This window comes from Eulemur rufifrons, chromosome 4 (genome assembly GCF_041146395.1).
Source record: "Eulemur rufifrons isolate Redbay chromosome 4, OSU_ERuf_1, whole genome shotgun sequence".
Lineage (NCBI taxonomy): Eukaryota > Metazoa > Chordata > Mammalia > Primates > Lemuridae > Eulemur > Eulemur rufifrons.
This window is the reverse complement of record NC_090986.1, coordinates 76,809,637-76,826,887: the sequence shown is the minus strand read 5'-3', so window position 1 is coordinate 76,826,887 and position 17,251 is coordinate 76,809,637. Positions and strand designations below refer to the sequence as shown.

At 38.9% G+C, this 17,251-nt stretch overlaps 1 protein-coding gene across 2 annotated transcripts in view; it reads right to left on the bottom strand.

The window, feature by feature from the left end:
• The window catches only part of FLT1 (fms related receptor tyrosine kinase 1), a 162,564-nt gene that overhangs the window by 73,650 nt on the left and 71,663 nt on the right, over nt 1-17,251 (bottom strand). The window contains exons 11-12 of one of the 2 annotated variants that reach the window (XM_069467741.1): nt 12,292-12,406; nt 5,920-6,028 (exon numbers count right to left, since the gene is read on the bottom strand). In XM_069467741.1, the coding sequence (XP_069323842.1) occupies nt 5,920-6,028; nt 12,292-12,406 (224 nt within the window). Of the gene's footprint in view, nt 1-5,919; nt 6,029-8,100; nt 8,170-12,291; nt 12,407-17,251 lie in introns of those variants that run through there. The other variant, XM_069467742.1, reaches the window with a different exon arrangement.

The window sequence follows — 17,251 nt, the reverse complement described above, 5'->3', positions numbered from 1 at the left end:
TGTTCCTACACAAATTCTCTCATCATCAGCATTAAAAAGGATGAGTATTTATCTTTTTATTTTAGGGTAACTGATCAAACATGGCAGGTAGAAGTTCATTCTACCAGAAATGAGGTAGGAAATGCAAAACGGGTCAGTTACTAGGATGGTACTTTCTCCTTATTTCCCCAAACTTGCTCCTCAAAGGGGCATGTTTTTTCCAACTTGGGATGCTAACTTTGTTTCCCATTTCATTATCATGTACAGTACTCCTTCTGGGAGGTGGATATGTGAAGTGGGCAAAATAATGAAGTAACATGAGAGCAATTTGTACTAAAAACCAAAGATGCATTTATGGTCACACTTATCCAAAATAGTTGGCAAACAAGTGGGAATAGGAAGTCCTAGGTACATGCCAGTCAACACCACTTTGATTCTAAACTTTTCTAGTGAAAAGCAATGGTCACTCACTGCCCTCCTCCTGCTGCTCTCCCAGGTTACTTGCCCTGGTCTTTGGTGGCACAGTGGGCCAGAGAAGAGCCAGCTGACTTGCTCAGGACCCCCTTTATGGTGATGGTTCTACTCAGACATAAAGAAGCGAAGATTTCTTCTGAAAATCGAATAATCTGGAAAAGTTGCCAGACTATAAAGTGGGTGTGATGGGGAATGGGGAAAGAATAATTAAAAAAATCAAATTTATTCTCAAAAACGTTGTAAACATGTTCTGAAGGTGACTGTCATTAAAAGCCACTTTTTTCAATGTCAATTCCCAGTTAACCTTCATCTCCATCTCCCAAGTCCCGCTAGCAACACCCCATGAGCCCTCCTCCTCAGTATTCCTAACCTGGACCATCATTTAACTTTTGGGTTGAGAGTTCCTTAGTGTCATATTGGACCATTTCACCAGAGAATTTTAAAAAATCATTGGTCACTGGCCCTGAACTGGCCTGCTCTCAAAGCCCTCCAATTGCTTAATACTAGTGGTGTATCTGTATTTAAGCAAAGAATTTGGGCCAACATTTTTACAAAGTGCTTTGAAGATGAAAAGCACTATGTTATGCTATTCTTATTATTATCTTTTGCACACAAAGCTATAAAGAAACCTTTAAACCTTAAGGGGACAATAGTCCAAAATTAGATATCATATCAACTCTTTCCTAAATCTCACTTTGCTTGTTTTTCTGATTTTTCTGGGCTTTGGCTTTATTATAAAGTGTCACGTCTGAAGAAATGCCAAAGTATTCATTTGAAACCTGGGAGCGGGGGTTCAACAGTAGCTTATGAACCTGTCAATGGTTGAAGAGAGAGGCTACCGGTGGAGATTTTTCTGCTTTTAAAATGAAAATCTAAGAATGTGCCAGAAGATGCAGGAGTAGCTGACCGTCATTTTTAACATAACAATAAGGTGTCAGAAATAGCTCCTCTAATTCAGCATCTTTTTATATTTGGGACATTTTCCAAGCATGAGGAATAAAACAGCCATCAACTTTTACACAGATATTAGACCAGAGGTATTGTGCACTGGTTGCAATCAAATCATTTCTTACAAGACCACAGACTTTCCATTTATGAGGTCTCATCCTGGTCGTTAGAACCCAACCGAGCCCAAGTAACACCATTGAGATCATGTAGAGAGTTTCTATTTACTTTAGTGATTTGAAACTTCCTGTGGAAATAGCTCACAGGTTTCCTGATGGAAGATTTTGTTTATCTTTGCCAAGCACCACCAGGAATCTCAAAATAAAATGCATTTAGTGACATTGGGAAACCAGGGAGATAAGGCAGTGCTGTTCCTGTTTCACCCTCGGTAATTGCTAACACACCCATAGTCATGCTGAGTGCCAGCAAAACAGCAAAAACACACATATAGGGACAGAAAAGTACCAAATTTGTTTTGAGCCCTGTTTCTTATACGGGGGACAGGGTTACTGAAGCTAATTTGGTTTATGTTATCAGATAGCCTTGTGGAAATTGTTATTTCTCAGTATAACCTCTTTGGTATTCTCTTTTGATCCATGGAAGATGATAAATAAAATGTCCTCAACTGTTTAATGAACCCAAAGGGACTTTCCCCTTAATTCACGTTGATTTTTTTTTTTAGTCTGAGTACAAAAACAGACCCAAGAAAGAATTGCCTTCTAACCCTCAAAATGAAAAATAGAAGTCTTCCCACACTTAAGTATCTGTTGCAGATTCAGCACAATCATCATCACCACCAAATAACACTCGTCCATCTAACGCATAGCACATCCATGGCATCTTATGAGGCATCGGGGAGATGAATCAACCCTTGCTCAGAAGAGACATTCAACTAAGGGTTAGAAGAAAGAGTTATCTATTTATAAAGGTGCATAGGAGTAGACGTTTTGACCTGTTTGAATCAGACATGTGGATTAAGTTCATGAAAGAGACAGGCATAGAAATTTATAGGGATGAGAGGGATCATTTGTCAGGTGGAAATAAAGAAGGCTTTACTTCCACTAAAAAAATGGAAATAACATTCTCTAAACATAAAGTAACTGGATACCAGGAAGTTTGACTTGTTCGAAGTAGATTCCATGTACAGGTGAGTGCCAAAGTTTGGAGTTGAGGCAGCTGAGGATTCTAATGGCCACAGTTAACCAGTTCTCATCAATTCAGAAGCAATTGTAAGTTACTGCATTTTAAGGAAGGGGCAACATGACTGCAATGAGGTTCAATAAAGATCCAAATCTAGATCTTTAGAGCATTAAAATTTTAGACAGGTACTTTTTAAAGCATTGCCCTGAGTCAAGTAGAAACACTGAACAAATATACATTTATATTTTCAGAAAACGCACATGTAAGGTACATCATTCCTAAGAGTATTTAGTCTTATCTCTAGTGAGAATAAATCTCATTAACAAAGATTTGAGGAAGAAAAACCAAAACAATTAGTTAAAAATAAATAATAAATGTAAGCAAGTTAATCTAGTGTCACTAATTAAAACGAAAACTTTTCAGGACCGGTAGAAAAGAATTCAGAGGAAGTATATTCCAGGCAATTGGGGGCTTGATTGGCTGAACTTGTGTTCAGTTTTAACATTAAAGCTCTTGGATTTCTAGAGGAAAAGTATTGTGGCTTCAAGTAGCTATGTTTGAATTGAATTCTCATTTTTCCTTTCTATGGATAAGCCTAGGGATCTACAGCAGGTTTCAAACCCTTCATAGTTATAAATTGTATAATGTAGTGAGAGGTGGGAGGGAATTTCTGCCTGAATTCAGCAGGTGATCAACTTTATCAGGTGGGGCCCTTTCAGCAACAATACCGTGCATAGAAATATGATGCAGCAATGAAAAACTCAATGGACGGCCAGATGTTGGCGCTGTGATAAATGCTAGGCATCACTTAACTTTTCTTGAGAACTCTGAACAATGAGGAAGTGAGCATGACATTCCCTCTGCCCTTAGCACATCCTCTTATAGTACTGTCTTCAGACCCAGGCAAGAAGGGTCCCTGTCCTGGGCCTTTAGATGGCTCTGTTCCGGCAGTACCCCTCGCCACAATGGGAAGAGTCTGCAGGGCCAAGTGGACATGCCTACCCAGAGCCTGTGTCACTCTATTCCTACATCATGCTTGGGGGTCCCTGAGATCTCAAAATTCCCTATAAAGATGATCTCAAGTCTGCTTCCAGGTTGGCTCAGTCTTCTTCCCTCTTCCCTAGGTCTGGCCTCTGGAGATCAGACTGCTTGTTGGTGTGCACACCACTGGGTCCGTCCAAGAAGTGGCCATGGGAAGAATTTGTGAGGAACATGGGCAGAGTTTGGATGTGTGGGCTGGAAAGACCACCCGTGGGTGCATGGCCCCTTGTACTGTGCAACAGAGCGAAGGGTGGCAAGAGGAGATGGGTAAGCCAGTCCTTCTACATTGCCAAGTGTTACTACAATCTGCTCTGGAACTCTGAGTAGTCCCGAAGTTCTAAACTTAGCCCAGCCTTTCGAGTCATCATGAAAGTATATTTGTCCAAAGGAGGCTGAAACATATATAGCTGCTTGTTTGGTTGATTTAGAACTTGTCAGTAGTTAGGTACATGGTTTGTGGGCCTCCACTGGTACTCTTGCCTTGGCTCTGAAAACGTCAGGGCAAGCCTGTCTTCTTCTTTACTTATTTACATTCCATCGCTCTCCCTGCTACGCCAAACTGCTGCGAATCCTACCTCCTTCCTCAGAGCTGCACTGTCCAATATGGTACACGTGAGCCACATGTGGCTTTTGAGCACTTGAAATGTGGCTAGTGTGACTGAAGAACTGAAGTGTATTCATTTATTTTATTTTAAGTTGATTTAAATTTAAAAACTGAAGCAATAGTGTGCTACTATTTACAATTTTGATTACATGTTGAAATTATAATATTTTGGATATATTGGGTTAAATAAAATGAATTTTACCTTTTTTTTTTTTACTTGTTAAAAATGTGGTTACCAGAATAATTTAAATTACATAAGTGGCTTGTAGTATATCTCTATCGGACATCAATGGCTTTAGAAAGTCAGTTCATTCATTACATTGCTTCTGCGCACATTTTGATACTGGGACATGTGTCCTTTATCATTTCTTCTTTGTATTCTTGGTGTGAGAACTGTCTTCCTAGAAAGACAAGGCTTCAGTGATGTCCCTTCAAGTGCTCAGTACAGAGGTGAACTGTACCGTTTAATGGTGCTGATTAAACTGCCACAAACTTGTGGAATGTTCAGTACAGAACAGGCTTTGCTGTGCTGTTGTGTTCTAAATCAGGCGTACAGCGACTGTTGACTTAGAGAGTGACTTGCTTCCAACCAAATATAAAGAACAATACAAACTTCTGTATTTAATTAGTCCAAATCATCTGAGATTTATTAGAGAACCAGTCTGTGTGAAATCTGTCTGAATCCTTCTCTAAAAAAGGCCTGTTTCTACTTGGAATGAATGCAAACATGGTTTCCCTTCTACTTCTCCAATATGAGAGAGAGACTGACTTCGTCTAGAGCGGCTCTGCCGTGCACCTCTCCACCTCTCCAAATCCCATTTCCTCATCTGGAAAACGTGGGAGCTGTAATGCTGAGTAGCCTCCAGAGTCTCTTCCAGCTCTGACACTATGTGGGTGTCTACTCCAGGCTATATCCCATGGCACAGCTTTGCTGGGGCGTGGCTCTCTTGCCCGAGGCTCCTGTGATCTGACAACCCACATGTCTTATGGAATAGGACCTGCCTATTTCTTTCTGGAGACCCGTTGGCAATTTCTGCGGCCTGCCCCACGCAGTGTGGTTTCCAGAGAGTTGGCAGACTGCCCAGGTTTCCTCAGCATTTGGGGGAGTGTGGAGCCAGGCAATTGTTTTTATACTTTGAGCTACTTGCTTCCTTCCTGTACCCAAGGAGTGCCATTTGTGTACCTTGGAGGTTTTAAGATTTGCAGAGACCATCATATTTAAGGCTAAAAATTCTTAAATGCTATCAAAAAATAGCCCATTAACTATTGTTAACAAAGCTCACTTTGAGATTTCTATGGGAGAGCCTCATTCCCCAAAAGTCTGTATTACCTAAGTTGTGAAACAATTAACTTCTTAGTTAAACAAATACCATGTCATCATATGTATTATAATTGGTTTCCTTGATTGTTACTGAACAACTGCTGTATGCCAGACCCTATGCTAGTACTGAAGGGAGTTAAAAAATCAACATGCATAATCCAGTTTGGGAGGGAGGCATACACAAATAACTCTAAAAGAGAATTCAGGGAAATAACAGTTTAGGAGATCCAATGATGTAGAATTCTATTCCTGAGAGCAAGGATGAAAGTACTCAAAGTTTGACAATTCTATGGAATGCTTTTTTTTTTTTTTTTTTTTTTTAAATCTCTCAAGCTATAAGTACAATAAAAGCAAACGAGATTTAAGAGGGACTGAGGTCACCAGGCTGTCAGTGGGTATAGGATGTGTGGCTTACCTGTGATATAAAAGCTTATATTTCTTTCCACAGTCCCTACTTTATTGGAAGCCATGCAACTGTAGATTCCAGAAAGTCTAGAGTCAGCCACAACCAAGGTGCTGGCCGTCTGCAAAAGAAAAGGAAGCTTTAGCTAGCAATAGGACAAAGACCTATTTGAACATCCCTAAGCTACTTCAGAGCGTTGAAATGATTCAGCTATTCCATTCATTCAGCATGGACAGTATTGCATGGGTGGTGGTTACCAGAAAGCTCTCCCTGTGCCGAGCCCCAGCAAGAATGGAAAAATAACAGGAAAGCAGGTCCTCAGGAGACCGGGGCCTATGACATCCGACTCATATGAGGGTTTCAATCTTATTTATCTCATGCTGCTGGCGTAACAATTACAGACCCGAAGCCGAGATGTGGGACTGCACGTCCTACCCTACGAGGTGGTCAGTTCCACGTCAATGAGAGGAACAGGTGAGGCTGAGGCCTTCCCTTTTGTTTGGGTGGCCTGAGAGCATGGATGCCATCTGGAAACGGGAGCCTTCTCTGCTATTTGGTTGTGTAACAGGCATGTTAAGTAAGGACAGAAGAGAAAGTTTGGCTGAACCATTTTGGCTCAAATAATGTGGTACGCAACCGTGAATGGTCCTGAAGGGGACTCTGTGTGTGTGTTTGTAAATTACGTAATTTCTAGTTCTGTCAATTCCTAATCAAAAAATGAAGATAGAAGTTATGAATTAATATAACAATACTGTTTCACTAGATTTTAGTGCTGCTATTTGACATCTTGCCTCAAAGAAACTAGTAGTCAAGTTTGCACAAACTTGAAAGCACTTTTCAAACTGTGATATCTAAAAAGTAGTGAAACAAAGTAATGAAACAAAAATTTAGACAGCTTAAAGATTTGCACTGTCTTCTTTTAAAGAAAAGAATTAGCAATATGAAACAAATTGTTAAGCTTTATTTTTTTTTTTTTTTTGAGTCAGAGTCTCACTCCCCAGCTAGAGTGCAGTAGTGTCACCATAGCTCACTGCAACCTCAAACTCCTGGGCTCAAGTGATCCTCCTGCCTCAGCCTTCCGAGTAGCTAGAACCACAGGTGTGCACCACAATGCCTGGCTACTTTTTTCTATTTTTGGTAGAGATGGGGTCTGTCTCTTGCTCAGGCTTGTCTTGAACTCCTGAGTTCAAGTGATCCTCCTGCCTTAGCCTCCCAGAGTGTTAGGTGTTGAATGTTCTTAAATTTAACCCAAACTTGCATAAAAAGTAATGCATCTAGGAAAAAATTAAAAAGCTAGTTTTTCATACCTAAAATTATGAAAAATAAAGTTGATCCAGTTATTTACAAATCTTTGCAGCCTGTCTCCTAGGACATGAATAACTGGTTATGGGCTTTGAAATTGTAGAGGCTGTGTTTATGCCTCCAGACTAATAGGGTATGCTAGCTGAAGCATAATGATCAAGTGGCTTACAGGCTAAAGTGATGTATAGGCTGAAATGTGACCTTTCCAAGGTGGTGAACATACTATATAAATGGTTTGGCCATTAAGAGGAGCCCTAACATTTTCTGAGTTTCTAGATAATGTGCTAGGCATTTTACTTGTGTTCTCTTATCCTATCTAATAAATTAAGGTATTTCTATCTTTAATCTATAGATCAGATAGACTTAAAAACGTGCTCCTGATCTTTTTAGCCAGCAAATTAATTGGTCCAAATTCTCAGTAATTTTCACAGGTTATAGTGGGTATTAAACAATGTTTTCTCTTCTGTTTGTTGGAAGGATGTGCTTACTGACATCCACCTATATATTCTCTGTGTATTATTGAAACTATTGGTAGTGAAAATGTCTGCAATATGTGGCATTTTTCATTCAATTTAGCAAACATTTACCGAGTGATTATCAAGGCATTACCCAGATGTTGTAAGGGAGACAGAGATGAATATGACAAAATCCCTGCTCTTAACAACCTTTAAGGTGATAGAGAATTTCCTTACTTGAAGTTCAAATATAAATTATTCTGTCTGTTGCAAGGAAACACTCATATGAAGGCAAATAATCCACGAAGAAGAATATGACAGAGAGCTCAAGTATCTCCTTCCTTATTTTTGATTATTTATCTTTGTAAGAGGTGAGAAATAAAAAATTCTGGATAGACATTTCCTTTAATTATTGTATCCACCACATTAGAGTGATGGAAGAAAATGGAAATAGGTGGAGGAGAAGCTGTTAGGTGGCAACATAAACGACTGTCACTGGTGGCAGCTGGAAGGGCAGAGATCATCAAACAAGACTGTGACTCCCTCACGTTGTCTCTGGAAGTTTGGGCTCAGGTGCTTCAAAGCAGTTTGCAACAGGTCAGAAACAGGGAGCTCAAATGAAGCCTTCTCATGCTTGCTCCAGCACTGTTCTTCTTAAGAAGTTAGTTCTCAAGTGTTTATCGTAAAGGGCCTAAGTAGAAAAACTTGCTTATATTCTCAGATTTATTGTTGTTCAATAAGTAAGTGGAAAACTCAATTCTGTTGGCTTGAGATTGTCTGAAATTATAAATAGTAATTACCTCCACCTATAAGTTATATTTGGGTTTTTATAAAAATGATGTTGATCTTGCTAAATTCAGAGCAACTGAAAACAAGAACTGGATTTCATGGCAAGGGGAAGTCGATTCAGATGTACCCATTTGCCATGCTGAGGACCTGTGCAGGTAATCTGGGCATGGCTGTGGCCATTTTGCAGGTCTCCCACAAACAGTCAGATAAGTCGAAATTTTTGTACAATCAGAGAATAAAATTGAGGTACCCAGAAGTGAAATGAATCCAGGTTACATGATAAATGGTGACAGAAATGCCTTGGAGTCTGTCTTTTGTTGCCTGAGTGAGGTGAGTTCTGGGGCAGGCTCCACTGCGGGTAATTTGTCTATATTCTTAAAGGTCGCATATCTTTTTACTCCTCATTTTTACTGATTTTACTTTTGGGGTGTTTCCGCTTTGGGGGTGCTTCCACTTGGCCTGCACAGACCTTGAGGATGTAGATATTAGAAACAGATCCTTCAAGTCCATTCTCTGGACTCTTGTATGAGCCAGGAATGCTCATAAAGCTATGGTTAAGTACTGTAAGCCTGCAGTTGCTTCATGCTCCTTCCTTCCTTCCCTTTCACGAAGCATTAGTAATTTATTACTACCACGTCGTTTGAACCTCACGGAACAGAATGGATGGGATGATGTGTCATTCTACTTAACTTCCAGCATTAGTTTTAAAAAAAATCTATATATGGAGCTGTGATTTTAATCTCGGGATATTTCTAATATAGCTTCCTTTTAAGTGTTTCAGGGAGATGTGTAAAGGTCATGGGAGAATCTAAAATTAACTTAAGGTGGCACATTTGAGCCAGTTGATGGGCAAATAGAATGTGAGAATTAGAAAAAATTGGTGTGTGTGTGGGAACTGAAACACAAGCTGTAACTCTGTGATTAGTTTTATTGCTTTAGTCATGAATTCGTCTCACCCAGTAGTACACATACTTCTCAATGTGCAGTCAAAATGATTTCAATGGAAATGTTGCTAAAACATTAAATTTGTCATCATTCTCCAGCCATACAGAATTAATGCTGTGATATGTATTTCCTGTATGTTTTTCTAACACAGGGTTCCTTCTATTTCCTACTCCGTATCTACAAACCCAACAGTCTGGCAACCCCATTTAAACAATACAAAAACCCTACATTTGTTATTAGCAACTCCAGTTGATGACTCACTTTTCACAAATCTGGGCCAAAACTTACCAATAAGGAAACTGAATCTTTTTGTCCTCTATACCCTTGAATTAAACAAAAAAAAAAAAAAAAACAAAGAAAAAATTTCAGCAGGTGCTGCAGCGTGAGTGAGTGCTGCCCACTGGTCTGCAGTGTGGCGTTACGGGGCAGGCTAACTGTGTGCCAGTGGGCAAAGGGATCACCGTGGTCTCAATGGGGACTTTAATTTGCTTTCTAAAAGTATACAGAAAATAAGAACAGTTTTAACTGTAAAGGAAAGAGCACTGCATATAATTCAGAAATAGCAAAACTTCCATTTGTCATCATCATATGAAAGATATCTTTTTTCCACATACACAAAAAGACATATTAGTAGATGCTAAAAGTAAAATTAGTAAAGTATCCTAAATTCAGAACATGAAGTCAATAATTTACTTAAAGTCTAATTACAATGACAGTTGTTAGTAGGCTGCGCACCCTATATAACTTTGTTTAGCAAGAATATTAAAAATTTTTCAGTGTAAACAATTGTTTAACAAAGTCTTTATTGTATATGATCACAGTCAGTTTAGGGAATTATAGTAGGGTATATAAGACAATCACTTTATTACAGTAGTCTTTGTGTAGGGCTTTCTCATGATGTTTTTTCATTTCATCTTTATAACAGGAAGCTAGGTAGGGCAAATATCATTTGCTCCATTTGTTTTTTGGAGGAGAGAACTCAGGTTGAGAGAACTGATTTACATGTGGTTATACACATAGAAAGTGCCAGAACTTGACCCTGGGGCTCTTGTTGGCAGGTTAGGTGGCACAAGTGCCAACTGTGTACAGAGGTCTATATTTGAAATCTTCTGCATGACTATAAAACTATAAGACAATAAATTTGTTTCAAGTATGCACGGAAAAAATCAGGGATGTTCTTTTATCTCAGCCAGGATTTTTATTCCACTCCAACCGTTTTTGACAGGCATTATATATGGAGTCAGGCTGCTACTTCATGGTTCAGGCTAATCAGAAACCTCACCTAGCTTTCTCATTTTCCATTTTATTTCCTACTGTATATTTTTGTGGATAGAATACCAAAATAGAACTAGAAGTTACCGCTGAAATTATGTTCATAAATTCTTGTTTGAATATCTAGCAATGAACAGTACAGTCACCTGATATAGTCAAGAAAAGGCAAAACGAATTGATACACCAATGGCATCTTGAAATTTTTCTAGCATTTTGTGACAACAAGCTGTCTACTGCTAGTAAACTGAGGCAATTTCCTTTTTAAAAATATGTAGTATCACCCATTTTAAACTTTCAAGTGTACAGAATTTCCTCTTTTCTAAGTATTGCATTAAACTCTCTCATCAATAGCTACACATCACGGAATGTTTAACCACTGCTTATTTGTGCAAGTGACTGTTGATGTTATATAAACCATTACCACTTTAGATAATTTCTGTATTGGCTTAGTTGGCCTTGTTGATTGGGTTTTGGAATAGGAAGACTTTGGTTTGAATTTCTCATTTACACTTTTAGGTTGTGTGGCTTTGGTTTAATCAACTTATAACCCTAGTTTTCTTATCTTTAAAATGGAGATAATCACTCTGGCCTGCCAAAGAATGATGTTGACATTAGCATATGTCAAAAAATTTTACATAATGTAAAATACAGATGTTATTTCTTGTTATTGTGAAATCCTACATGAAGAATGATGCCATCTACTTTGTCATCTTCAAATGCAAAGAATACAGCTGAATAAATAGATAAGATAAACATAACCACACTCCAAGTAGACATGGGCACTGTATTAATAGTCTCTACTCCAAATCAAGATATGCATGTGTAAATAGACATTTCAGCAAGGGGTAATTTGATATTTTTTTCTTTTTTAAAAAATCACTATCCCTGTGCTGGACGATAGCACATTTTCAAGTGTATTTTTTACTAATTCAACAGGAAAAAGCCACTAGGTCTGAGATGCACTGAGACTTGTGGAGTTCACAGGCTTGTTACCCATTGTGAAGGCTCAGTGGGGGTTAGGGGAGTCGAAAATGAATGGCACACTGATTAGGTCAGGAATCTTGATAGATTGTGTGTGTTTGCATATCCCAACTTAGGCTTTGCCCTTGCAAAGAAAGGCGAAGGAAAAACATGGTATTTCATGAAATGGAAACATTCAATTTTAGCCATAAGTCTTGTACTAGCTTTTCTTACTGGGACCCCACTTTATGTAGGTCATTGCTTCTCAGTCCTGGTTATTTGTTGGATCATTTGGAAAGCTTTTATGAGCCCTGAGCTCCACCCCAGAGATTAAGACGTAATAGTAATTGGTAAAGTATTCTAATATGCAGCCAGGATTGAGAAGCACTGACGTGGACCATTCTGATGTTCAAGAGGACAGCTCCACCTCTTCCATTCGGAACAAGTACTCATTTTCTTGGAACTTGTGGTTGGTTGGAGAATACAGCAGCTTGAGTAGTCTCAGTGTGTACCTCCATGAAGACATAGCTCAGATATTGCCTTTCTTCTCTCTGAATTGTTTGAAAATGTGCATTACTTCTGGTTCCAATAAACCTAGAACTGGGAGCTGATAGTGTATTTTTAGAATAAATATCCCAGCACTCATTTTTACAAACAATACCTTATTCTTTCCTTCTATTATTGCCATGCGCTGAGTGATGCTCTCAATTCTGTTTCCTATGTTGCTGTCGGGACCCAGGATAAAGGGCTCTTCATTATTGGAACAAAAGTCATACCTATTAAAAAAAAATAAGTCATTACAATGTTGCTTAGCAGCATGGTACAGCCAATGACAGTGGTGACAAGTGAAATGAAAACCACTGGATAAGTCCTCAGATAACAAAGTCAAAAATTTTATGTGAATCTTCTTTCCTTTAGATTTTTTCCCTATATTCATACTCAAAACTTAAAAAATATATATGCCCACTATGAGAAAAACCCCATGCCAATGTGCCACCATATATCCTTCCTGTTCTAAATGTTAAATATTAAATAAAATACATAAATTAGAAAATTAAATACCTAGATTTTAATTAGTTCCTAGTAGAAGTAACATGCAAACACAGGGAAATAAATGAAATTATGTTAATGAATGGAAACCTTGAGGAAATAACAGCATTTCACATCTCTAAAAGGCTGGCTTTTAATCAGAGTGTTCAATTATACAACAATTTTTTCCCAGGGCTAATTAAGTGCATATGGAAATAAACAGCATGAAGCAGTTATTAAATTCAGTCTATTTCTGTTCAAATTTTGGGATGTCATGGCAAGCTCTTTACTCAGGCCTCAAGCGTTTACATATAAAATAAGGGTGTTGATGTTGTTTATCTTTAAGGTCCATAAAATCTCTGTCTTTCTCTTTATTTGAAACATTTAACCATTTTGCATTCTTACCTTCTGGGCTAGAATTTTTGGTGAGCAGAAAGCTTGCTGGTCTCTAATTTGTACATGGCTTGGGCAGATTCTAGAGATTTTCAAAGCAAGAGGAATTTTAAAGCCTAATTTCCAGAAACAATGAGTGGTTCATCTTAAGTAGGCAAGAGGAATCATGACTAATGTGGGAAGAAAGTAAGAGGAAAAAGTAAGTGGGGAAATAAGGTGAGATAAAAGGGACTGTGGTCAGAAGAAGTTCTGTTGTTATTCCTTTCTGGTTCTTGGGCCAAGAAAAAACTCCAGAATGTTAAACTTCAAGTCTACTGGATTCGGCTCCTGTCCCTCACGTTGCGTGCCCTCCAACGTTCCCTGCAGAGTACTCACCACCTTTTGGTATCCACTTAATGCCACTGGGCCAACAGCTACCAGAGGACAGGGGCCAAATCTACTAATCCACTCTGTCTCCGTAGCCAAGCAAGGGCCTAGCATGTAATTGGCACTCCATAGACATCTGTACACATACCAACAGGACAGGTACCAGGTACCTGATACATTGTTTCTGGTAAGAGTTTTCATTTGTTTTAACTGTTTATTATTTTCAAACATACTGAGAAATACAGAGTATAGTGTGATAAACCCCCATATACCCATTTCTCAGATTTTACCACATTTGCTTCATCTATCCCTTATTTCTTAGATTTTTCTTTTGTGAAGTATTTTAAAACAATTTCCAGACCTCTTGTCTTTTTAGCCCTACATACTTAAGTATTTCTTAAAAATATGCACATTTTCTAAGATAATCACATGCTACTTTTATACCTAATGGAATTAGCAATAATTCCATGGTGATGTTTGTACATAGACCATAGGTCAGATTTTCCCAAATGTTTTTAAAAATGCCTGTTTTTACAGTTAGATTATAAGATTTAAAATAAAAAAGAATTAATAAGAGCTAACCATTCCTTATGGAATTTCTACAATATCTAATAGCTATTCTTTATGCTCAACAGGTAAAATAAGTGAACATTTTAACCCTTACTGATTAGTAGTGATAACTGAACCAAAGAGAAATTATACACTTTCTCCTTTATTAGAAATATTTTAATGATAACAATTTTAAATCATTATATAAAAGTCACTTTGCCCTATCTTTCATTATTGGCATTCTGCATTTTCTAGATAATAACATCTATACCTTAAACTTCTACTTGGCTTTCTTTCACACACACTCAGTACATGTATGAGTGTATGCAATATATATGCATACACATGAGTGCACCTAGATTAGACATGTGCATGCATTCTTGGGATTGTGACATCAAACAACTGAAGTCCCCAAAGCAATGAAAAAGATAAGAGAGGCCTTAGTCGAAGATCTTAATTTCATACACTTGGTCTTCAGGAAATGCAGAGAAATACATTAGAGTAAAAAGCAAGTCGAGGTGTTTCCCAAGGGAAATACGGTCTGCTGTCTGAGTTCACTTGGGGCTGGCGACCTCTGACACCCCCACCTTCCCCCATGGCCCAACTCCCCGCCCACGGCTCTAAGAGCAGTTACTAGCTACATAAGCCCTAGCATGGAAACTATAGGCCAGACTTACTGCCAGGTCCTCCAAATGAACAGGACAGATTCTGTGGCTATTTTCTAATTTAAGGGCTGTTATTTTTCCCTCTTTGTAATTGGAACCATAAAAATAGAATGTCATTTAGGAGCCTTACTCTATAACAGCACTCGAAAAGAGATTTAGGGGGAGGGGAATTTGCCTGAGCCTTAAGAATACATCAAGCTCTTAAGGAAGTAGACTGTGCCATGTTTGAAGATGCAAAGATAATCACTGTGCTGGGAACCTTCTTGAGGGGGGAGGAAGCTGAACAACAAGAGGAAAGCAGCTTCGCTCCTGATTTCGCACAGGAAGTCCACAGTGCCTCCTGCCAAAGCGAGATAAGAAAGCTCCCATGCACTATTCTGGACAAGGCCACTGTTATCAGCTTTAGCTCGGTGCTGTCCTCTCTATGCTCCAAGCCTCTGTCCCTTTCCTAATGAGCTTTAGGACTCCTGCCTCCATTTGCATACGGCACGCCAAGTACAATAGCATGGAGGTATATTTATAACCAGTGAAAGGAAAAAAATTTCTGGGGTAAGAGTGTACTCCATGTCATCTCTGTCGATTGCTCTGGGGTTGACACAACTTAGTTTCAGAATGGAGATTGGTATAAATAAATGGAAGGAAAGCAGCCAATTATGTTTACAGCACAGAAGCTGGACCCTACCTGTGACATGTCAGTCTTTTTAGCTCCAAGTGGGAGCCATCTGTGAAGCCCTCCCATCTGGTCTAAGTTACTAGTCTCTCTACACAGGATGGGAAACTGCCACCCTCCATGTATGTAGATGACACTGCTGACCTACATGCTTTGGGATGGTTTTCTTGTAGTGGTGATGAATTTGCTCTGTTCCCTCCACACTCATAAATATCTGGCTCCTCTGTGACCAAAGACAGATGAAGGCAGCATGGGGCCAGAGGAAAAGGCAAAGCCAACACCGGGGTCAAACTTATAATCATGATGAATACATTGACTGCTGGCAGAATTTGTACTCAGTTCTGGCTCATTTCAGAATCTGTGCACTTAACCCTGACACCATGTGTAACCTGATACCCATGCCCGACCATCATATAACAAGAAGTTATTATACTCCAATACTTCTTTGCATCTAGTAAGAAAAACTTTCCCAAATATTCACTACACAAACACCATTACTACCCTGGGGATTTAATGTATTTTTTAGCTCTTTTTGCATGACATGGTCAGCTTCTTTGCAAAATTTGGTAAACATCTCTCATCTTACATAATCAAAATGTATTGAACGTGCAATGTGTGCACAGTCTACAATTACAGTTTACATTAGAGCTCACTTTGTCACCCTGCAGTTCCTGAACTCAACTCAGTTTCCATTCACCTTTACAAATCCAACATTCAGGAAATACAATGCAGTGTGTACTCAAAGGCACCCTTTTGTGTTCACGTGTGCTTTTTCTTAATTGCTGGTTTTTAACAGCTCTGATTTTCGGATTTTCTTCATTCCTCCTGCCGTCCTTTCACCTCTCCCACCTAAAACTTAGAGCTGGTATGTTCTTTTCTTTAGAGGATGGACTGTCGCATCTGGTGGAATCAGAAGGAAGAGTCCAGCTGGGTGAGCTTTAGCCACTGATGGTGAGTATTTGCGTTTTCTTTGAAGTGGCTCTCTCATGTGAGAAAATGATAGATTCTCTGGAGAATTAGGTGGCATGGTTCAACCTTTCATTTAGCCTTTCCAGAAATTGCCCATTTGTTGAGTGCCTGTTATAGCACCCAAGACTGCTGTAGTTATCTGGTATAAGAAATGATTTTGTGCAAGTTTAATAATCATGCTAATTCTACAAGGTCAACTCTATAACCTGAGTCTTAAGATGAAGAGTTGTTTTGTTTGTTTGTTTGTTTGTTTGTTTTAGTATGCCCTTTCACCCTACGGTAAATGTTATTAAACTGACCTTTTCTTTCAAAAATCTCTGTTGTGCTAACGTTTGACTCTTGGCTGTCTGAATGGAAACTTGTTCTTACTGAGCTGCTACTCTGTGCTACTAAGTCTTGGGCTAGGAGCAATACACATTTTGCCTCGACTAATCCTCACAGCCACCCAGTGAAGCAAGTAGTATGATCCCTATTTCACAAACCCTTTTACCAATAAGGAGACTGAGACTCAGGAAGATCAAGTGACTTGCTCAGATTCACAGGAACAGGAGCCCAGCCTTTCCTAGCTCTTTCAGCTGTGCCAGAGCTTAGTCCCTTACACAGGGGGACTTCTGTTCCCCAGGAACCTCCCTGAACGCTTACTACCATGCTTCCTAGGAGGAAAGCTGGCTCAGAGTTCCCAAGGAAAAATCTGGGGGGTCCTCTGAATTCCAGTTGACACAAAGTCAGACATCAAGAAAAAGTAAATTTTCACTTTCAAGAGGGAGAAAAATGTACCTAGTCTTTCGGTGGAGAAGGGTAGAGGGCAGAAGAGCACTTGATAATTACATTTTTTACATAAATTCTGGTTTGGGTTATGAAAATGCTTTGATGCTGAAATTATAGGAACTCTTTGCTTTCTACTGGCTAACGAATTTTATCATTTAAAAAAATCTTAAAACAAAGTAAAACAATTCAGTTTTTATCACCATTTTTTTCTC